The sequence below is a fragment of the Sciurus vulgaris genome, assembly GCF_902686455.1.
Source record: "Sciurus vulgaris genome assembly, chromosome: 7".
Classification (NCBI taxonomy): domain Eukaryota; kingdom Metazoa; phylum Chordata; class Mammalia; order Rodentia; family Sciuridae; genus Sciurus; species Sciurus vulgaris.
This window is the reverse complement of record NC_136467.1, coordinates 103,984,924-104,007,977: the sequence shown is the minus strand read 5'-3', so window position 1 is coordinate 104,007,977 and position 23,054 is coordinate 103,984,924. Positions and strand designations below refer to the sequence as shown.

The 23,054-nt window shown below is 35.1% G+C and overlaps 1 protein-coding gene across 21 annotated transcripts in view; it reads left to right on the top strand.

Moving 5' to 3' along the window:
- Nucleotides 1-342: 342 nt before the first annotated feature.
- Nucleotides 343-23,054, top strand: part of MLIP (muscular LMNA interacting protein) — a 233,480-nt gene continuing 210,768 nt past the window's right edge. For 19 of the 21 annotated variants that reach the window (XM_079147631.1, XM_079147623.1, XM_079147622.1 and 16 more), the window contains exon 1: nucleotides 429-565. In XM_079147631.1, the coding sequence (XP_079003757.1) occupies nucleotides 503-565 (63 nt within the window). In that variant the 5' untranslated portion in view covers nucleotides 429-502. The other 2 variants (XM_079147617.1, XM_079147616.1) reach the window with 2 other exon arrangements.

Below are 23,054 nucleotides of genomic sequence, written 5' to 3'. Positions count from 1 at the left end.
ATGTTTGCACTACCAGGATACAAATTGGAATTTGGAAGAACTAAACTGGCTGATTACTAAACTGGCTGATTCCTATTTGCTTTATGACTATCACATTTATCCTTTTAAACCTACTCACTAAGTCTCTTCTAGAGTATTTTTATTCAGCAATTAATTAATTCTTTGAGGATGACTTTTTGCCGTGTACATCTTTCTGGATTCAGGCAACCTAACCTGTTGAATTCTCCTGTCGAAGAGTTTGCTTTTATATTTAGTGACATTTATCATTATCTAAGGCCAGCTGCCTGACTTCTCTTCAGTGCTCTGTTTATGGGGTTTGAACATCTATAAATGGAAACACTAGCTAACCAGAAATTATCGCCAGGGCTTTCTGATAGTGTCCTAGGCTCTCACAACTTGGAATGTCCAGCAATATCTAACATGTAAGCAAGTCAAATCATTTTCTAGACAGAATCTGAACCTGTTTCTCTCTCTGACTCTCTCTCTCTTCTTCTCTTTCAACATGGAATTTGAAAAGGATGAAAAACGAAGCTTATTAAACAAGAATTTAGAGGAGAAACTAACGGTAAGATTTGTGAGATTTAGCATCCATAGGTTTATAATGTAATTGATAGAATGAAGAGCAGCTGTCACTGATTGAAAAAGTTGTACTAGCCAGCCTCTATGTCCGTGTTTTGCTGATCAAAACCTTGAAATCAGTAAGTTCCATGACTTTCCTAAAAATTCTTATGTGACAAATTAGTAGAAAGTCAGAAAATTTGATTTAGTTAAATAATGTGGTTTACTTCCATTTAAAAAACTGAAATACGTTAATTTTGAGTCCTTCCTGTGATTGTCTCAGTACTAGAAAATTGCTTTATTTATTGATATGAAGCTTAACAAGTATTCCAAGTCCAATTTCTTATGAAGATACCAAGGAAAAAATATAAATGTAGAATATTTTAATGTTTATTGAAGTAAGTTTAGTGAACTTACTCTTCAGAAATTTTTTTGGTTTGTTTTTGCTACAGAAGTTGTAGAATCAACTTTACCTTGATACAAAGCAATGAACTATCCATGATTAATAGTTGCCACTCATATTTGCTAAACACCATGTATACCATACTCTTGAGTAAAATGTGCTGTCCACAGTTCAGCTAATGTATGTAGCTGGCTAATTATGTTTGTAAATTTGCTGTGGCCACAGAATTAACATTATAACAGGGTATGACTAATTGTAATAACATTGGAATAGCAAAAAGTAAAACTATATAAACTATAATAAAGCTAAATTTGTGGGAATGCACTGCTTTGTATGTCTGAAGTTGAGGTTTATGCACTATTAGTGATGTTAAAATTTGAAAAATGAAAATCCAATGGGGCTAAAAAGGCCTAACATATATTAAAATTTTATGATCTTAAAGAAGTATTTTGGATAAAACATAACCTTTTCTTAAAGGATTCAGGTCATCATTTTGAATATCAGCTTTGGACCTCTGCTCTAGGTGATTGTCCAAATATGCAATGGCCACAGACTATTTTGCTTTTTGACTATATTGAAAGGTCAAGTATTAGAGAACTAACCAGGGATTTTGAATCAGAAGGTCTGGGTGAAAATTCTTGCTGCACAACTTCTGAACAGAAGACTTTGGGATTTTATTTAACCTTTTTGAATTTCAGTTAACTCACTTGTAAGATGAGGAGCAGTAATACCTACTTTGACAGCTTTTGTGAGGATTAAAAACTTATAATTATGTGAAATCTTTAGCCTGAGATTATTTTCAAACTGTTTTTTGGCCTGACTTACTGAAAGAGCCCATATCCCAATGTTATATATAAAGAGAAGTTAAAATGCATTTCAAAGTAAAAGGAATATTCACATATGATAAGTATAAAGCCTTAATGGTCATAAAACCTTTATGAAACCGGATAGGTGTAAATAAATACATGAATAAAGAGTTGCTAGGAACTAGTGTGAAATTTGACCCTGAGATGCCTGGCAATCTTTTACAGGAAGTTTTACAAATAAACATAGTGGACATGGGATAAGTGCACAAAGGGAAAATGATCTCTTATTATTTGAAGTGATTTGATGTATTAATATTTCACTTTCTGGAAGGTCAGACCTTGTTTCTGCATACCCAATTCTACCTTGAACACAGCTATAAATCTTGAAGTGGACAAAAACCTGTACTTAGAGAAAATAGCTGCCACAAAATTCATGAACATAACTCTGTAGCAGAGGCATAAGGCTAGCCTCTGACTAACTTCCAGGAGATTGGAGAAAAATATGGCAGCAGATCAGGGGAGTGAGAACAACCAGCTTGCACCCCGCATGGTTCTTAGGGAGGGAGGGACACAGGAAAGTCCAATATCTGGGAATTGAGTGGATGACCAGGTAGAGCTCATAACTCAGACACCTTTCACATACAGGAATTCTGATGATACTGGGATGTCTAGAAAAGATTAGCTCATGTTCAGAATTTTCTATTTAAGAGATTTGGGAAATACATATCTTTGAAAATTTCTAATAAAAAATAGTTAGGCCTGTTGACTGCTTATGTGGTCAAATATCAAAACAATTCAATTTATGGAACTTTGTTTTCCTTGTTAAAACCAATGTAATAGTATATGACTGGCTAGATTTCTAAAAATAATTTATATGTATTTTTGTGGAGTTCACTATGTACTGAAAATTATTCAGCATATGTTAAAGCATGGTTTTTAAAAGGAGAGAATATTCTATCATGAAATATTTAAAGATGTGTTCATGATAATATTGTTGAGCTATAATGTACATCTTGTTTAAAATTAAAGCTTTATTTCCTATAGGGAGTTTTATCAGGAACAATATCATACAATTATACAATATTATGTTACATGTCATGCAATAAAGCAATATACTTATTGGTTTTATTTGAAAATAATTCCTGAGATATGATCAATAGCAAATAAGTAAAAACATGATAGTCTACAGAATTTAAAAATTCTTCAGTGTTTTTCTACCCCAAGAGATAGATAATAATAAAATGGGATTCTTAGCTGTGTATTTAGTTTAAATCTTAGCATACTCTGGGTGAATAAAAATCTACTTTTAAGTATTGATTTTTTTTTTTTTTAGCTGTGTTCTTTTTTATTTTTTTTTTTCACATTTTTTTTTTATTGTAAACCAATGGGATACATGTTGTTTCTCTGTTTGTACATGCGTAAAGGCATACCATTTGTGTAATCATAAATTTACATAGAATAATGTTGTTTGATTCATTCTGTTATTTTTTTCCCTTCCCCCCACCCCTCCCACCCCTCTTTTCCCTCTATACAGTCCTTCCTTCCTCCATACTTGCCCCCCTCCCTAACCCTAACTCTAACCCTAACACTAACCCTTCCCTCCCCCCCATTATGTGTCATCATCCACTTATTAGCAATATCATTCGTCCTTTGACTTTTTGAGATTGGCTTATCTCACTTAGCATGATATTCTCCAATTTCATCCATTTGCCTGCAAATGCCATAATTTTATCATTCTTTATGGCTGAGTAATATTCCATTGTATATATATATATACCACAGTTTCTTTATCCATTCATCAATTGAAGGACATCTAGGTTGGTTCCACAGTCTGGCTATTGTGAATTGAGCAGCTATGAACATTGATGTGGCTGTATCTCTGTAGTATGCTGATTTTAAGTCCTTTGGGTATAGGCCAAGGAGTGGGATAGCTGGGTCAAATGGTGGTTCCATTCCAAGTTTTCTAAGGAATCTCCACACTGCTTTCCAGAGTAGCTGCACTAATTTGCAGCCCCACCAGCAATGTATGAGTGTACCTTTCTCCCCACATCCTCGCCAACACCTGTTGTTGCTTGTATTCTTGATAATCGCCATTCTAATTGGGGTGAGATGGAATACTAGGGTGGTTTTGATTTGCATTTCTCTTATTACTAGAGATGTTGAACATTTTTCCATATGTTTGTTGATTGCTTGTTGATCTTCTTCTGTGAAGTGTCTATTCATTTCCTTAGCCCATTTGTCGACTGGATTATTTGTATTCTTGGAGTAGAGTTTTTTGAGTTCTTTATAGATTCTGGAGATTAGTGCTGTATCTGAAGTATGATTGGCAAAGATATTCTCCCACTCTGTAGGTTCTTTCTTGGCATTGCTGATAGTTTCCTTTCCTGAGAGAAAGCTTTTTAGTTTGAATCTATCCCAGTTATTGATTCTTGCTTTTATTTCTTGTGCTATGGGAGTCCTGTTGAGGAAGTCTGGTCCTAAGCCGACATGTTGAAGATCTGGACCTACTTTTTCTTCTATAAGATGAAGGGTCTCTGGTCTGATTCCGAGGTCCTTAATTCATTTTGAGTTTAGTTTTGTGCATGGTGAGAGATATGGGTTTAGTTTCATTCTGTTGCATATGGATTTCCAATTCTCCCAGCACCATTTGTTGAAGAGGCTATCTTTTCTCCATTGCATATTTTTGGCCCCTTTGTCTAGTATGAGAAAATTGTATTTATTTGGGTTTGTGTCCGTGTCCTCTATTCTATACCATTGATCTAGCTTTCTATTTTGGTACCAATACCATGCCGTTTTTGTTACTATTGCTTTGTAGTAGAGTTGAAGATCTGGTATTGCAATACCCCGTTTCACTCTTCCTGCTAAGGATTGCTTTAGCTATTCTGGGTTTCTTATTCTTCCAGATGAATTTCATGATGGCTTGCTCTATTTCTGTAAGGTACATCATTGGGATTTTAATTGGAATTGCATTGAATTTGTATAGCACTTTAGGTAGTATGGCCATTTTGACAATATTAATTCTTCCTATCCAAGAACATGGAAGATCTTTCCATCTTGTAAGGTGTTCTTTAATTTCTTTCTTTAGTGTTCTGTAGTTTTCATTGTAGAGGTCTTTCACCTCTTTTGTGAGATTGATTCCCAAGTATTTTATTTTTTTCGAGGCTATTGTGAATGGGGTAGTTTTTCTGATTATTCTTTCCAAAGATTCATCACTTATGTATAAAAATGCGTTGGATTTATGAGCTTTGATCTTGTAACCTGCTACTTTACTGAATTCACTTAGAGTTCTAAGAGTATTCTGGTGGAATTTCCGGGTTCCTCTAAATATATAATCATGTCATCAGCGAACAGGGATAGTTTGAGTTCTTCTTTTCAAATTCCTATCCCTTTAATTTCTTTGGTTTGTCTAATTGCTCTGGCTAGAGTCTCAAGAATGATGTTGAATAGAAGTGGTGAAAGAGGGCATCCCTGCCTTGTTCCAGTTTTTAGGGGGAATGCTTTCAGTTTTTCACCATTTAGAATGATATTAGCCATGGGCTTAGCATAAATGGCCTTTACAATGTTAAGGAATGTTCCCACTATCCCTGTTTTTTCTAGTGTTTTGAGCATGAAGGGGTGCTGTATTTTATCAAATGCTTTTTCTGCATCTATTGAAATAATCATGTGATTCTTAACTTTAAGTCTGTTGGTATGGTGAATTACATTTATTGATTTCCTGATGTTGAACCAACCTTGCATCCCTGGGAGTATTGATTTTTTTTTTTGGCCCCTCAATTTTTTTGATGTTTGGTGATTAACAGTAAAGACTCCTCAGTGCTTACCAATTTAAGGTGTATCTTTTATGCCTATCATTAATAATCAGAAGAAAAAAATTTAAATGTTTTTAAAAATCTATCAATGTCATATGCAATTTTTCACAAATTGGTGTTATCCAAATTTTTCAAACATAAACATAAATCATGGACTGAAGACATTTCTACCTCTTGAAAAACCAGTGATTAAGCCATGTTGTCATTGATTCTGCAAAATCAGATTACACTGAAGCTAAGTTTTGTGGTATATGAAAGGTGTGGAGGGAGGGAGCTATTTTATAACAATGTATTTTAGTTTGGTTAGTTCCACAATAATGGGTGTTGTGGCTGAATGAATTTGTTTTTCTTATATACTTCCCAATAGTGTTCCTAGGAACTCTGATTTTCCAAATGACTCCACAGAAAGTGGTTCTGCTCCATGCTCAAGAACATTCAGAAAACGTTGTGTAGGTAATGAACCATGTGGTATACTTCCTTTTGAAGACTCACATTGTATTTTAACACACTAAAGCCTCTAAGACACTCTGGAGTTTAATCTAGTGTTTCTTAAACTCACCTACCAACGTACTGCATTGTTTTAATTTGGGGAGAATTATTGGGAATTAAACCCAGGGCCTCACACATGCCAGGCAAACAAGCACTCTACCACTGTACATCCCTAGTCCCTTTTAAGTTTTATTCTGAGATAGTCTTACTAAATTGCTCAGGTTGACCTTGAACCTGAGATCTTCCTCCCTTAGTCTCCCAAGTAGCTGGGACTACACGAATATGCACTATGGCCAGCCCAACATAATGCATCTCAATATGTGGGAAATGATATCAAAAGTCTATCTTTATTTTATTTTTCTTTATTTATTTTTATTTTTGCATTACTGGGGAATGGTGGTGAATATTCTGGGGAACTAGAATTTAAGAAATTATGTATAAGCATATGGATTAATAATTTGTTTAATTTATGAGTTGCATTTTCATGAAAATTATACATACAGCAATAAATTCAAGCTAGGTTCCATTTGTTTCTAATATGAAGTAACTTTTGAAATAGTTTTTAAAACAAGTTGCATTTAGTATGTTTAAATAAATAAGAAATACTAAGGCAAAAATCCTGATTACTCCCCATGTTATTAAATACATCAACAAGGAATTTCACTTACATTTATCTTTAATTGAAATTTCATAATGAAAAGAAACTATTCATGTACTAATGTAGCAAAAATTGTCCTGTCCTGGGTCATTCTGACATAATAATGGTTTCTTTCTCTAAGAGATGATAGGAACAAACAGATCCCATGCATAAATCTAATAATTTCTACTTCGTTAATGCGATATGTCTCAAGAGAAAATTTCATTGTCCCAAGCATGATTGTTCAATAGTCTCACAAAAATACAACAAGAAAAGCATGTGCTTCAAATCATTTTATGATAAAACTTAGTAGAAGAAGATCAAGACAGTGGTTAAACTCTGAATGTTTACATATATTGCTTCCTTGAGCAAAAGTAACTCTCTAAGAAAGGAAATATGTCATCTGACGATTAAGATTCTAATAGGGTGTATATGATTTAAAAGGTTGAAAACTTATATTTAAAATAGTTTAACTTTTGCTTTTTACATTTAAAATATTTTGAGTTCTCCTGGATTTGAAGATGAAAGACTTGGCTGCTGCAATGTAAATTTACTTATGTCAACAAAAATGAAACTATTTATCAATTCCAGAAAATTGGGTTCATCCTGCTTATCTTTCAGTGTCATGTAAAGAAAATAATGGTGGGTAAAATGTGCAAATACAATGAACTATATGTTTAAAATTTCTGTGATAATTTATTAAAATGTAACTCCTTAATAAAGTTAAATTCATATCTCCATTAATACAAATAAAATTAATTAATTTCTCAGAAGAAATCTATTAACAAACAAAAAAGCACAGAATTGGTGCTTTGTCTATAATTCCTGATGTCATCTGTTGATAATTCAGAATTTGGGGGGACCATCTTAGAGATACACAAAGTGACTTCTGGGTAGAAATGTCCTCATTAAAAAAACCAACAAAAAATGACTTTCAAATCATGTACATTTCTGAATACCTATTTCAAACATGAGAAGGTTTTAAGGACTGCAGTAAAAACACAAATGATAAAGTTCAATTCCTTAAGGTGATTATCATATTTTTATTATTTTTAAGTAGATTACAAAATAATGGTAAGTTTTAGGAGCTTGGAAATATTCTAAGTGCAAAACACAAACATCCCAATTCCTCACATAGTCTTGTAGTAGCAAGTCTATACTTATTGGAATGTCTTAATGGTGAAAATATTTGTAAAGCACTTTACACAGTAATGTATTTCATTCTGTCATAATACCTACTTATTTGTTTTTCTTTTTGTGTCTAAATAGATTAATTGGTAACAGACTCACCAGTCCCTAAAACAGCTGGAAAAAAAAAAAAAAAGTTTATACTGCTAGTATTTCTGATGGGTTACTCAGATGTTATTTTCAATATGTCTTGAATGTTGTTCCTGATCTGTACAACATTCCTCACAAGGTAACTTTGTATAATAAAACAAGTGATAAATTTAAATTTAGCTTCTATAAGTGGTCAATCTGAAGGTAAGGTACTGGGTTTATATGCTGGGTCTATGTAGCATTATTGATAGCCCTAGATTATTAGTAAGCTAATTTTGGTGATGATCAAATTGAAGGAAAGATGAAAACAAACAAATAATAACATTTCCTTATCTTTGGCATTGGGTCTTTTGTTTTGGAAAACAACTTTCATTTCTCTGCTACTCATAGTAAACCAATGACTTTTGCTATGTTCTGGACTTGACTGACATAGTTGCCTTGTGTGAACATTCTGTCTGAGAATTTTGATGGTAGAGGATGTGAATTAATTTATCCCCAAACCCTAGCTTCCCTGTGCTACTGGCCCATGTTGGTTTTTTTTTTTTTTTCCTTCTGTGACACCACCATAGGGAATGGCACATTCCTGCATGTTTAAGAAGGTGACTGTTAACATTCCAATATGTTTGTGTTGCCTACTCTGTGTTCCACACTTCTACTTGGCACTTCTCCCAGGGTGGCCTGTCCTCAAGATGATTATTATATTTTTATTATTTTCCAAGCTCCTAAAACTTATCAATAGATTCAATATATTTTGAATTTATTATCTGTTTTTCTCCAAAGAGTGCAGGAACTCTAATAAGTTGATGTTCAAAACACTCCATGAAAATAATTATTTTTGAAAAACAGATGGGCAGTAATGAACCAAATTTCTTAGTAAGTTCCTCAATACGTATCCTTCAACTGGAAGGCAAATGGAGAGATTTCAAAGTTTCAAAATGAGGATTCTCTGAATTTCTGAACTCAGTGTCACTTCTGAATTTTTAATAATGAGATTGCTAATTTTACTTATCTTTACTTATTAATTTATTCTTATTTATTCTTATTTCTCAGGGAAATAGGAACTCTCTGAGAAGCCCATAAAGGGATTTTAGAATTGATCCCTTTGCATCAGATATTGGAGAGTTCTCTAATTAAGATGATGTTATCCAAAAACTGAGACATCCCTCATCCCTCATGAGCAATAAGAAATTTCTGGTTTTACTCCAGCTGGAGATATACAGTTGCAATCAATTTGGCAGACTGAAGTAAAAAAACAAACAAACAAACAAACAAAAAAAAACAAAACTATCGAGTTGCTCTTATGTCTCTTTTGCACAAGAAATAATTTCACTCTAACCTCTTCCAGCCTCCTCTCCATAGAGCCAGTAACAAATTAATTTTTAAAAATTCTTGCAGAATCTATAGCATTAAATTAAAAAAAAAGGAGAAGGGAAGTATGTCAAGATGATTGTGGATCATGTACCTAATTTTCAAATAAAGTGAAAATAGGAAAGTGATGAGTGAAGGTAGGTGAGTGTGTGCAGGTGTTCTGAGTTCTGTCCTGACTTATCTTTGAAAGTTCAAATGAAGAACCTGTTGTCTTTGGGCTGCATGTATGTTGATGGGTGATGAGGACTTAGAAGTGCCAGCTAGGTCAGTGAAAAATGTTGGATTTGAGTCCTGGAGACCAGTGTTAGAGAAAGTTTACTTGTGTAGCCTTTGGCAGATCACTTAGACTGGTTTCCTTATCCACCTAGTGAAGGGTTAGGTTGGATTTTCAAAGAATGCTATGCTCTCCAGTATTTTGTAAGTATATGAAAAGTGTCCTCTGGCTATAGATGTATTAAATTCTTTTCATACCAAATGATGCCTGTTTATACAAACATTAGGAACCTTAAAATATTTTATATTTTTATATCTTCACTGCCCAAAAGTAAAACAGATATCATTGTTAAATGAAACCTTTCTCTTAGCACATATAGGAAGTTCACAGTTTAGTATTCATGGTTGAATTGCATATTTGTTTGCTTTCAATGAGAAATAACAAAGATTCAGGACTTAGATCCTGAGTGAAGATTGTGTGGTAAATGAAGAAGGACCTTTTAAGTGCCTTGATATTAGTATAAAAATATCAAAATAAGACATTCTATTTTCTCATAATGTTACATAAAATAAAGCAGATGCAGTGTTTTCATCAGGAATAAAATTCAGAATATATAAGATCTGTGTTTTAACTGTCATTTCTAAAATGACTTGTCTTGTCTTCATTCCCTTTTGTAGCTCTTACCACCCCCTGCAACGCACCTGACACAGATCTCTTAGTCCCTTTGTGACTTTAATTTTAGCCCCTCTGCATTGCCGAAGGTCGAGGAAAAAGTGGATGCATAGGAATGGCAAAACCCTAGCTACCATTTTCGTTTTGTTTCGTCTTCTTAAAAAAAGAAAAAGAAAAAGAAAAAGGGCTGTAACTCTTAGAACCCAGGAAGTGGAGCTGGGAATTGAGAAGTGAAACTGATAAGGATCCAGATTTCTACTTTATGGTTCAAATCAAGTTCTTGAAGCCATCCAGCCCTTTGAAAATCCCTGCTAATTAAAGCTGTGTCTGCTGATAATGTAAGTCTGAGATGCAGTGTCTGAATGGATCTTTTGATACAGCTCTGTGTGATGGTGAATAACAGAAGGGAGATGGATGTATTGCAGGCTTTAACGGAGCCGTGCTTTCATAGTGACATTTATAACACACTGTACTTGTGGTGACATATTTTTTAGGTTCTCATTGTGGGGACTGAAATTACCTATCTAGTTGTTCAGTCCCAAGTATGGCTCCCCTAAGGGAGTGATAGAATGTCGCATTAGTGATGGAAATGCATTAGAGTCATTTTTGCTACATGACCTTCATAAGAATAAGGTGATTTTGAGAAAAAATACAGAGGATATTTTGTGGTTTAATTGCTGCCTTTCACCATTATTTGTAACCTAAACATCTCTCAAGTGTCCTTTATCAATTTTCTTCTCTATTAATGGGCATCTCATCTGTGAAGCCTCTAGGGAAGATGTCATCCCCAACTTGTTCTCCAAAATAGACCTTGTACCCTTGTAGATGTCTGAATGTGGCAATTCAGAGACCACCTCATGATTTTAAATACAAACTTGATAACATTCATCTTAGACATGAACGCCTGTAGAATTGCTTTCTCAAACCTGCTGTAATTTCTCTGGGGATGTCATGTCATGGTGGGAGGCAGGAGGAAGAAAATGTCAGCTTGAATGAATGAGCTTATCACCTAGAGGGGGCTGTTCTTTTATATTGTAGGAAGGAAACAAGGGAAATGCAAACTCTTCTCATTCCTATTTTGGTTTTCTAGTTGAGCTCAGCTTTCAGGAATTCCTGCATGTTCTGTTGTACTTCTGCTTCTTTTGCTCCATGTTTGCATTCATTCATCACCTGGCCAGGAGTCCTCTGCAAGCAGTGTGTGCATTCCTTGAAGGCTGCTGATCTTTGCATGAGGTGGGGAAGAAGATAAACTAGCTGGTCTTACACCTTCAGAGAATTCCCTACTTCTCATTCCTACTTCATAGTGAAGACTTTATGGAATTGCCTTCCTTGATTCTGGCACCATCCAGGGTTTGGAAAGGCATTTTTTCAGGGTCCTTTCCTGATAGCTTGGCTTCATCTGGCAATGCATCTCCAATTCCTTTTCATCTTCCAGATATTTACAGTGCACTGTTTCATAAAGATTCCCCTCCCTTGCCAGACCTCTTATTGCTATAAGTGTATTTTTTTAAATTCCTTTAGTCTCACTCTAAAAGGGGCAAGAGGAGGATATGGGAGAAAGTTCCATCAGCATCTTGAATCAGAAGCCTCTTTATTTATGTTTAAAGCTTTCATTCAATGATTTGATTGTGTTGAAAAAATTTTTTCAGTGGGCGATGACTGTTGTGGAATATCCTTCTTCTTCATTAGAGAGGCTATGCTCCCCCATACTGGTATGTTGAAACTTAAATGCCAGTGTGATAGTAATAAGGGCTGAGGCATTTTAGAGGTGATTAGGTTGTAAGGATAGAGTCCTAGTGGATGGGATTTGGAACCCTTAGAAAGCGTTTGAGGGAGTAGATTTTTTGTTTGCTCTTCTGCTGTGCGTGGACACAGCAATCATCCATTCCATGTGAGAATGCCTAGAAGTCACTGTGTATGATATGTGGATCTTCACCAGACATCAAACTTGGCAGTGCCTTGATTTAGACTCCTAGCTACTAGAACTGTGAGAAAATAAATTTCTGTTCTTATAAAATACCCAGTCTCAGATATTTTGTTATAGTAGCACAAATGGACCTTGGAAAAAGAGAAATGGCACCCCGTTAAACCATTGTATATGCCATGTTACATGGCATGCCAAAAATATTTTGCTCATGTAACTAAAATTATGCCATCTATAGAGGTTTGAAAATTGCAGCTTATATGGCAGTTATATCATAGTGATGACTTTTTTTTTCACTGTAGTAATTTTGGTGATTCCAATGCAAGGGTTTTGGGATCAGGATTCAACTCTAGACTTAATATGCCCAACACAAATGAGCTGCAGTTCTTTTCATTTATAAAATGAGATAGGGCTTGCTTCACAGGGCCATCACACAGATTAAAACTGAAGAATATTTGAAAGCTTCCCCTACTAAATGTTAGCCATTAGAGAAATGAGAATCACAGTGACAAACAGATTACTTTTCATGTATAGAGAAACCCTGGGCCTATAACTGGGGATTGTTCTCTTCAGACAGAATCACCTGTGATTTCATAGTCAGAGCAGAGACTATGCTTACATTCCCACTAGGAACTGTGCTGTCATTAAGACATAATTAAGCTTTAATTATATTTCTGTCCTGTAAAGAGTGACAATGTTCCAAACATAAGAGTGCTTAAAATAAGTTGCCTATTCCTAATGACATTAGAGACCATTTTCAGTGGAGAATAATCATATGGATGCAAATACTATATAAGGAAGAATAAATGGATAAATTGTGAGATGCAAATAATTAAGACCATACCTAATGTGTAGTTCATTAAATTAATTTTAAAAGCACTGAAGCTGAGAGACTTATCAAGTACGATATTTGTAGGAGGGGAAGAATATAGATATGCAGGAGCAGAGTAAGGGAAGCATTTTAGTATATGTGTGCATAGAATGTTCAAAAGAAGAACATAAATACAGTGAAGAGCACTGTCTGATTCAAAGACATTTTAAACCCAGAAACTATCTATTCTGTTGAGAGTATCCTAATTTATGTCTCTTACCTTCATCTGGCATTTTCCTTCCTTGTACAAAAGATATTTTCCAAGCAAAGCAACATTTCTAATATTTTTTATTTAAGAAATTTTCTATAAAATATATAGTCTCATATACCAAGGACTGCAATGATTTAAATTGGTACAACTTTTCTGGGGCATAATATGTATTGAGACCCATCTATTAAACTCCATATCTCCTGGTCAGGTAATTTTACTCTATTGATCCACTGAAACAAAGAAATATAAACATATTTAGTTCAATGTTGCTTATTGCAATACTATTTATAAAATAAAATTAATGTACATAGTAGAAAAATTACTTACCTATGATGACATAGTATAAGGAAATTTAAAGGCATTGGAGTAGTGGACAATATATTCCTATTTTCCTACAAAGTACCAATGATATGCAAAGTCCTTTTATAATCTTCCACGTTGGCAGGATATTAACATGTAAATCAGTAAAGTATCTGTGTAGTGCAACTCGATTTACTAAACCACAGAATCTAAATAACCTTGATAAAGGCAATAATATCATGGAATGAATTTTGTTTTTCAGTTTTACTAAAATTTCAAATAACTCAGAATTTTTTTTTTTTTTTCGGTGTTGATCTCACATTTTTAGGATCATACTGACAGGATGAGATTGTGTCAGAGGGGAATGAGGGGAATGCAAGGCCTCTGATACTGGGTACTTTATTCTTCATCTGACAGCAGGTTGATGGAAACTTATAGTGCTTTCATTATTCTGCCCATAAGGTCCTGGCCACCAGCAGAGTGCCAGCTTGTCAGGGCCAGGAACTTTATATTTTTGGCACCTTATAAGCCTGATATATGGGAAGGAGTACTTTTGAAATCCTGTCTGAACTGCATAGATAAGGCTTCATTTATTTATTTATTTTTGTGGTACTGAATATTTAATTCAGCCCCTCACACATGCTAGGCAAGTGCTCTACCAAGTGCTACACCCCCAGTTCAGACAGGACTTTTATGTGTCTGAGTGTGTGTGCACACACGTGTGTACTGTACCTTTTCCAATTTGAAAAGTGGCAGGGATCCTAAACAAGACCTAAATTGAATTCCCCTTAGAATTGAGACGTATCTACAGAATTGGTTGTTTTCAAGGGACACCAAGATCAGACTCTAGGGAAGAGACTCATCCTAAGGGAAGAGACAGATGGGATACTTCAGGTTTTTGTTCATGGAGAATAATAGACCCTAAGTATGGCAGGCTACCTCCTTCCCTGATTGACCTCCAACTCAACCTCTTCACTCATGATTGTGAGTAAAAATTGTTTCTATAAAATCTTCACAGGATATGAAGGACACTAAATGTTAGCATGGTTGGTGTGGGAAGCTTGGCAGACATGCCAGTGTTCTGACACAACCCTGGACACTCTGGTATGGCCACTGGTAGGCACCTGTGGCACTGGTGGCAGAATTGTAGATTTTGATTAGCAATAACATCACCAGATTGTGTCGGTGAGCTAGAGTGTAATAGGAAAATGGCAGCCTCCACCTGTTAGCCAGTGTGCTAGACACAGAGCAACAGAAGAGGTACACAGCGGGTAAAAGTATAAACACAGATATTATTTTAGATAATATTTTCGATGGCTACTTATTTTTGCCCCAAGAACAAAGCACTATAATCCAACAGTACGTTGTATTTATTAATCCCTTTTGAGAATTAAATAATACAAAAAATGGCTTTTAGTATTAAATAGTTTCAGATGCGTGGAAATTCTTTACCACTGGCAGTTATGGTAATTGAGATGCTTGTGAAATCAGTAAAGTCTAAGTTATCCTTCAAGAGGCCATACTTATTTTGGAGTTCTCAGAGATAGCTTTTACAATGAAAGCTGTAACATGTGGGTGAGGTGAGCAGAGTACTTCAGGATATCTGGAATTTTTATGCATTTGTTATTTATTTATTTAATAATACTTGGAAATTAAAAGGAATGATGCCCCCTTTTTTGGTCCCCTTGGTATTTAAAGTCTCAAAGTTTTAGATTGAAATCTTTCAATAATTGCAGGAAGGAATGAGCTTATCGTTCTAAAGGCATCAGACATACTATCATTTTTCTTATTGCTCTGTTTTTATTGGTGTGTTTACCACTAAAAATAGAGTAACTATTGATGTTTTACTAGTCTATAGATATTTTAGGACATCATCCTTACAAGTGATTTTTAATTCAATTTTTCAGTTCAATTTTAACTGAATTAATGTAGTATCAGAATTGAAAAACAAAGCCTTATTGATTGATAATGTACGATAACCTCAGTAATTTTTCCCAGATGATAATGATATTGATAAGAGACAAAGCATATCCATGTTTCCAGAAGCACACGAAACACTTCACTTGCCATCTTCGTCACAACTCTCAGAGGGAGATAATATTCCCATTTTACAGTTGAAGAAACTAAGTCAGGTCAGTTTCCAGGACCCACAGCAAGTCCTGGAGGAGAGTGGCCTTGGGGAGACTGAGTCCAGATTCACTCTTCCAACTAGCACCTATATTCCTCCTCTCATAACAGACTTAGGACTTCATCCCCGCCCCCCACTGCCATTGCCCCTGCGAGGGTTTCCTGTTTGCCTCAGAGCAAACATGTACTTTGTGTTTGCTCTGATGTATAATAACTAAATTGTCAATCCTAACATTTACCTTGAGTGGCCTTTATTATTCTTTGTTCTTGAAACATTAGACTAATATTTAAACATCATAAAATAAAATAAAATACTACCACTACAGACTCTTAAGTGATAGTACTTTCCCCTAAATCCAGTTATCAGTTAAAACAATTTCCTCTAAATAAGGAAATATATTTGGATAAGATTTTGAAATTTCACTAGAAATACAGATAGGTGGTAACTTTTACATCACCTGTAATGAATTGTCTTTAGCAAGATTGGAGTGAATGTTTTCTAAATAGAGGATTTTTGATAATTTACAAGTCTGAACTTTATTGGAACTTGCATTGAAATTATTTATGACCAATCATTTTGATTTCCTCTATTTTACCATTGGTATTCCTTTATAAGTATCAGAGTTCTTCATATGATAAGCAGATTTATTGTTTTTATTTAACCAGGTAACTTATTATCCAATAGGAACACCTTTGGATGTGAAAGGGGAGACTATTTATAAATGCTGTAGGATAGCTGGCATAAACCAGGACAGACCAGGAGAAGCTGGAGCACAAGGCACCCAGTATTTAATATACTTATAGATGGAAACCAGGAGTCAATGATTCCAGGGATCCTGGTTTCCAGACTCTAGAAACTTAAAAGAATTTTCTGACAGATGAATGACTTTTGTTCCTGTTTTTAGCAAAAGGGATGGAGAATACCAGAAAGGCAATTTTGGTCCACTTTCTAATATTCTTTTTTAAGAGCATAAACTTATCTTTCCTCTGAGTTTGTGTATGTGTGTCTTGGTCAGTTTTGGCTGCCATAACATAATACCGTAGGGTGGGAGGCATATGAATAACAGACGTGTATTTCTCCTAATGCTGGAGGTGGGTAGTCTGAGATAGGGTACCAGCATGGGTCAGGGTTCTGTGAGGTGGAAGGACCCTCTTCTGGGTTACAGACTGCCAACTTCTCATTGTGAGAGAATTCTTTGGGGTTCCTTTTGTAAGGGCACTGATTGTGATCATGTGGGCTCCCCCACCATGACCTAACCTCCTCCTAAATGCCTTACCTCCTAATGCCATCACATTGGGGGTTAGGATTTTAATATAAGAGTTTTGGGGATACACATTCAGTCCATAACCTTATGTTGTTTTTTTTCTGATGGAAAGAATTACTTCAAAGCTATAAGGTCAATAGTATAACCAGTGCCCTTGACCATGAGGAGAGAAGGGAAACATCTTCCTAAATACTGGTTTATTTTGTTTGTTAAGAGAGAATATAGGGAAAGAAAGATAAGGGCCATGGGTGAGTAGCTGATGTTTTATCAGCTTCCCCATGGACAGAACATTGTATTATTTTGTTGAAGTATTATGTTCAAAGTATTTTTTTTTTTTCCCTCAACTGTCAAATTTTATCACAAGGTTACTAGGGAACATCAATGTTCTTATCCTTGGCCTTCCATTGTGGTTGTTCACTGAGTGGCAGTGTGCTATTGTGAGAAGAACAAAGAAGACTTGGAGCCAGCTTACTTACAGCTAAGGCAAATTGCTTAACCTCCCTGCATCTCAATTTCCTTACCACCAAAAGAAAAATACTGAACCAGTTTTAATTAAGGCAGTCTTATAACCCCCTGGAAGGGTGGAACTTACATTCTAGAAAGTTCTGACTCGTGTGACTTCAGGTCTAGACTTCATATTTTATCTATAAAAAGTGACAGATTTAAGATAATTCTGATTTTTTTTTTAAATCAGGGGGCATAATTCTTGTACTGGGTATATTTAAGTATCTTTGAAAACATATATCTGCATATAGTAATTTAACCATATTAAAGAGGCCCCAAATTTGAATTTTATAACAAAGGACAGTACTGACTAAATATTGAGCAAAGATTTAAAAAAAATTTTAAAGGAATAATTTGTTAATTAAAAAAATTTCCAGTTACTTTCTCAAATATTTGAGCTGGCTTAGCACTGCATACCTGGAGATGAAAGTATTACGTAGTGGTGAATCACACTGGCTTGAGAGTTGTGTTGTGTGCAATTCCTGGCTCTGAACATTCCCCAACCATGTAACTAGGGTGTTTATTTGATTCTCTGCATATTAGAATCCTTGTCTATGAAATGAACATAATTATAGTACCTATAGCAAAGGAATATTGTGAGAAATAAAATATTTAAACATCTTCACAGTTTATTTCTCTGCAACTTTAGTCAGCCAGCAAAGTTTAAATGGAAAAATATTGGGCTAATTGAATACTGAGCTTCTCTTTATAGGGTGATCTAAATTGTTGTTATAAATAGATGAAATATATTGAATTAGCTTAGTGAAAATTCATCTTTTCTCTCAAACAGTAGCTCTGGAAGAGGGCAGGAGGGAAGTGGGGTCTTGAATATTTTTACTCAGTAACTTTGAAGCAAAAATCAATACTTTGTTATTGGTGTGTTGGGAATAGGGGAGAAACATATATGACTTCTTGGGAATTCAGGAAAAATACCAGGACTTAAAAAGTGTTGCTTTAATGTTACCATTAGAGAGGCAAAGAATATAGGAGAGTAATATTCATTACTCTTGTCCTTGGTTGAGATGAGAGTATGAATAATCGATGAATTTGGAAGGTCAGAGAAGGATCAGTAATAAGTTGCATTTTTTCCCCACGTCAGATGCTCTTTTGGTCTTTGATAATTCTGTGTGTGCTGTGTAAAGCATTAGTGATAATACCCGCAACGTTTCTGTGATCCTAAGAAACCAGGGGCATGACATATAACTAATTTCACATGCAGAGATTCCAGATTTGGTATCTGGAGTCTTACCAATAATCATCCATGGCCTGGATTAACTCTTTAACCCAGAATGATTAAGTGGCTCTGTATAGGGGATTTCTTCTCAAAGAATATTTGCAGGACAGCAAAACAGAGTGAATGCTTTGAAGTCTCTCTCTATCTGGTGGTGTGTGTGTGTGTGTGTGTGTGTGTGAGAGAGAGAGAGAGAGAGAGAGAGAGAGAGAGAGAGAGAGAGAGAGAGAGAGAGAGAGAGAGAGAGATAACTAAACATGATGAAAGAGACCTTGATAAGTACCCTCCTGTAATAATGGTTTTGGATAAAGCATTGTCATTGTGATGTGGAGATGTCTATCAAAAGGGGAGAGATAAGCCTGGTGTGGAGATACATGTCTTTAGTCTCAGTTACTTGTGGGACTGAGGTAGGAGAATCACTTGAGCACAAGAGTTTGAGACCAGCCCACAGCATAGCAAAACCCACTCTCAACAAAAAAAACCAAACATAACAAAACAAACAACAAACAAAAACTTTAAGAAGTATTGATAAATTTCCAAACATTTATCAGGTGTTTAAAGAAAGCACAGGTCATGGCCTAGGATTACATTGTGGTAGCGGAAAGATTGCCCTAAAAAAGAGAAAGCTGGTCTTCACAGGCGGGGTTTGTGGGTAATGGTCCAAATAAAGTCATCAGTGGTGAATAGTAAAACATCGTGTTGGATTCAGAGGCTAAGATCAAATCCCTTTTCTGATACATTTGAACTGTGGAGATGTTTTTGACAACTGCTATTCAGAGAACCTCAGTTTTGTTATTGTATTGTAACCTCAATATTGTTATTAATATCTACTAACAATATTTTTGTGACTTAATATGAGAGTAAATAATGAAACCAAGGAGATGAATGCACAAGGGATTCAATCACTTCACTCTCCAGTGTCCTAGAGATCTACCAAGGGGCTCTAGCAACTCATCAGAGGACGTCAGACCTCTCATTGGAGTCTAGGTTAAATGGATGCTATCAGTTTCATGGTAGGAGTTTCTCTTCTTTATATTCAGAAGACCTGAAACTCCTGGAACAGAGATCATTTAAGACTAGGAAAGCAGGTCTCAGAAGCACCTCATTTATTCACAGTGTTGTCTAGAAGACTGAATGCCAAAAAATTATTTGTGGATTAGTGTGTTTCTGGTCAAGGTTTTACTCATTCTAGAGTAAATAAGCAAAATAAGAATAATGTAAAATTTTTCATATAAGCATTTATGTTCATTTAATTTATTTAAGGATTATCTTTTTTGAGATTCTACCCTTCCTCAATTATTTGACTTTAAGGTTTTCTATATGTTTATGAAATTATGATGATTCTTTAAAAAAGCAATTATTGATCCATGAAGTCAAAAAGTCTAAAACCTATTGTTTTTGACATTTTGCTCTCTACTTTCAATTGGCCTTAAAAGGTCTGCTGAATTGTTTGTGGGTGTCTTTACCAAATGGACATGTATTTGCATGTATTATATCTCATTTTCTTTTGTTTCTTTTAGAATCTTAATCTACTTACCCAGCAAATAAGTCAGTTTTTATTATATACAAAAAGTCAAATTAAAATTTTTTTCTGTTTTATCATTCTTGTCACCTGTGTAAGTCCATTTATTTTTCACATAAGAAAATCAGATTTAAAACTAACAAAGATTTTTGACACATACCCAACAACAGACCACAGATGAGTTATATGTGTTAATAGAAATAGAGTTTACTGTGAGGAAACTTTGCTGTGGTTGGAGTAGAAGACACACAATTACCTTAAAAATCTATAAAACCAATTTAAATAACTTTTTAAGATTGATATCTTTCAGATCTTATCTTTGGTAAAAGTTTCATTCAATGGTATCAAGAAGACTGCATAAAATCTTTGGAAATTGGTATTTCCAGTAATTTTAGATTAATGTGTGTAAAATGTTTAAATGGGTTAAGTTTGATTTTCATCTTGGTTTCCTGGGTAATTTGTTAGAGAAAGTGGAACTGTGTGATGACATTTTATGAACTTTAAATCATTCTCTTCTGAAAATCATGCTGGGAGCTGCCATTTAAAAACAAACAAACACAAGTAAAATGACTCAAGAGGAATAAATGTGTTGGATTTAAAGTGGTTGAATGTTATTGAAGTGTATTAATGGCCAACACTGGTCTCAAAGCCAGAGCTCACCTGTCTTTCAAAATGAAAGACACCATGCACCTTTGGCATGGGGCAAATGTAGGCAACTGTATCTCTCAGGTTTAATGATTTAATGAAATGAATGTTGGTAAATAAGATACAAATTAGAAAATTCTCTTTGACATGGTGCTGCACTGTGAATTTAGTTTCAGGTGAGGGGATGTGTAGTAGCATCATGAGGGACATTTTAAGGTATTTGGTTACTCACTGACCTAAGCAAGCAAGATAAGAAAATTAAAGATGCTGTAGTTTAATTCTGCTATAAAATCATAAAATCTTAAATCCATAAAATGGTATTGAAAAGAATAGGGGCAGCTGGGTGCAGTGGCACAAGCCTATAGTCCCAGCTACTCAGAGGCAGAGGTGGGAGGATAGCTTGGGCCCATGAATTCTAGATGAGCATGGATAATGTAGTGAGACTTCTATTTCAAAAGAAAAAAGGAAAGAGAAGGAAAAGAAAGAAAAGGGATAATGTAACAGATGCAGCAAGCATCAACTGTGTCCATCTCTTTGTAGTGAGTTGCATGCAGAACTGCTGAGCCATGCTAAAATGTCAGCCATCTTTAAATGAACACTATGTGATAAAGCAGAGGTCTTCATTGCAGGTAGCCCAGTATTTGAAAATATAAAAGTGCCTTTCAACAGACAATGACTACAACTATGCAAACCTAATTCATTTGTTCTGAAAGAGAAATTGAGACCACAGGCATGTTTTAGCAAGTTACCTTTTTGTATTGAAAAATAATAGAATCATAACAATTTAGTACTGCTTTTTATTATTCTTGAGAAATTAATGTGTGTAAGTCTACTCAATTTTATTCACAGGAATTCACTATTTAAACAATATCTTTTGAGCACCTACCATGAATCAGGCATTGTTCTAGATACTGAGGGTACAGGAGTGGGCATGACTAACAAGAAGGAAGCCTTCATAAAACCATCATTAAAGTAGTGAGTGGGGAGAGACTGATGACAATCCATTCAATAAATTAATAAACAAGTAATTTCAGGTAGCAGAAAATAAAATACAACGAAAGAGGTGAGTGTAAGTGGTGACTACCAAGAGTTCAAGAAAGCCTTTTAGGATCCGATGTTTGGTGAGGTTTTTTTTTTTTTTTTCCAGAAAAAGAGATGTGTTGGGCTTTCAGCATGTTACTTTTGTATGTTTCTAATTTTACAACTGAGGAGACAAATTGTGCAAGGTTGACATGCCCAAAGCAATGCAGTGAGCAACTGGCACATTCTTTCCTTGAAGGCACGTTTGATTCAGAGTCTTATGTTTTTTAGCTCCTAAGTTACAGTGCTTTGGGAGTTGGGCCATTGACGACAGCCCTACTTGATCTGGACAAATAAATAATCAAATACACTTTAATTCTATGACCGGATGCCCCACTTGGGTTCCCACCATGGAGAACCATAGCTCCTAACTCAAATTCCAGACCCCAGTTGTTCACACCCAGAGCCTCCAGGAGAGGGAAGTCCTGTTAAGAAATATTCACTTCTCTCCAGTTCACGTAGAAATCAAAAGCAATTGCTTTTTTGAGAATGCTCTATGAATAGAATCATATAGTAAATAACCTTTTTGATAGTGGCTTCTTTCACTTAGCATAATGGCTTTGAGGGATTTGAGATTCAACTGAGTTGTTGCAACTCAATAGATCAATACTTTGTTCCTTTACTGGAGTATTCCATTGTATGGGTGATCAACAGTTTCTTTAATCATTCATTCACTGAAAAATATTCAGTTTTTCATTCAGTCAAGACTGGGACATTTGACTGTTAAGAATAGAGCTATTATAAATACTAATGTACAGGTTTTGGTATGAGTGTAAGTCTTCATTTCTCTAGGGTAGATAGCTAGGGGAGAACTTCTGGGGTCATATAAATGTATTATTCATTTTATAAAAAACTTCCAAACTGTCCAGAGTGGGCAAATTTTTAAAGTTTTCCACCAGTAATGTGAGAATTCCAGTTGCATGGCATTCCTATACACACTTGATGTTTTCATTATTTTTTATTATTGCCATTCTAATTAGCATGTATCATCTTGGTTTGAGGTTGCATTCCTGATAGCTAATGATGCATTTAACTCAACGACTTTCTCAACTATCTGAGAAAAGGTCTACTTACCTTACTAGGCTGTACTCACATCTGTTTTCTTAATGAAGAATGGATGGTACTCTCCCTATGTGTGAT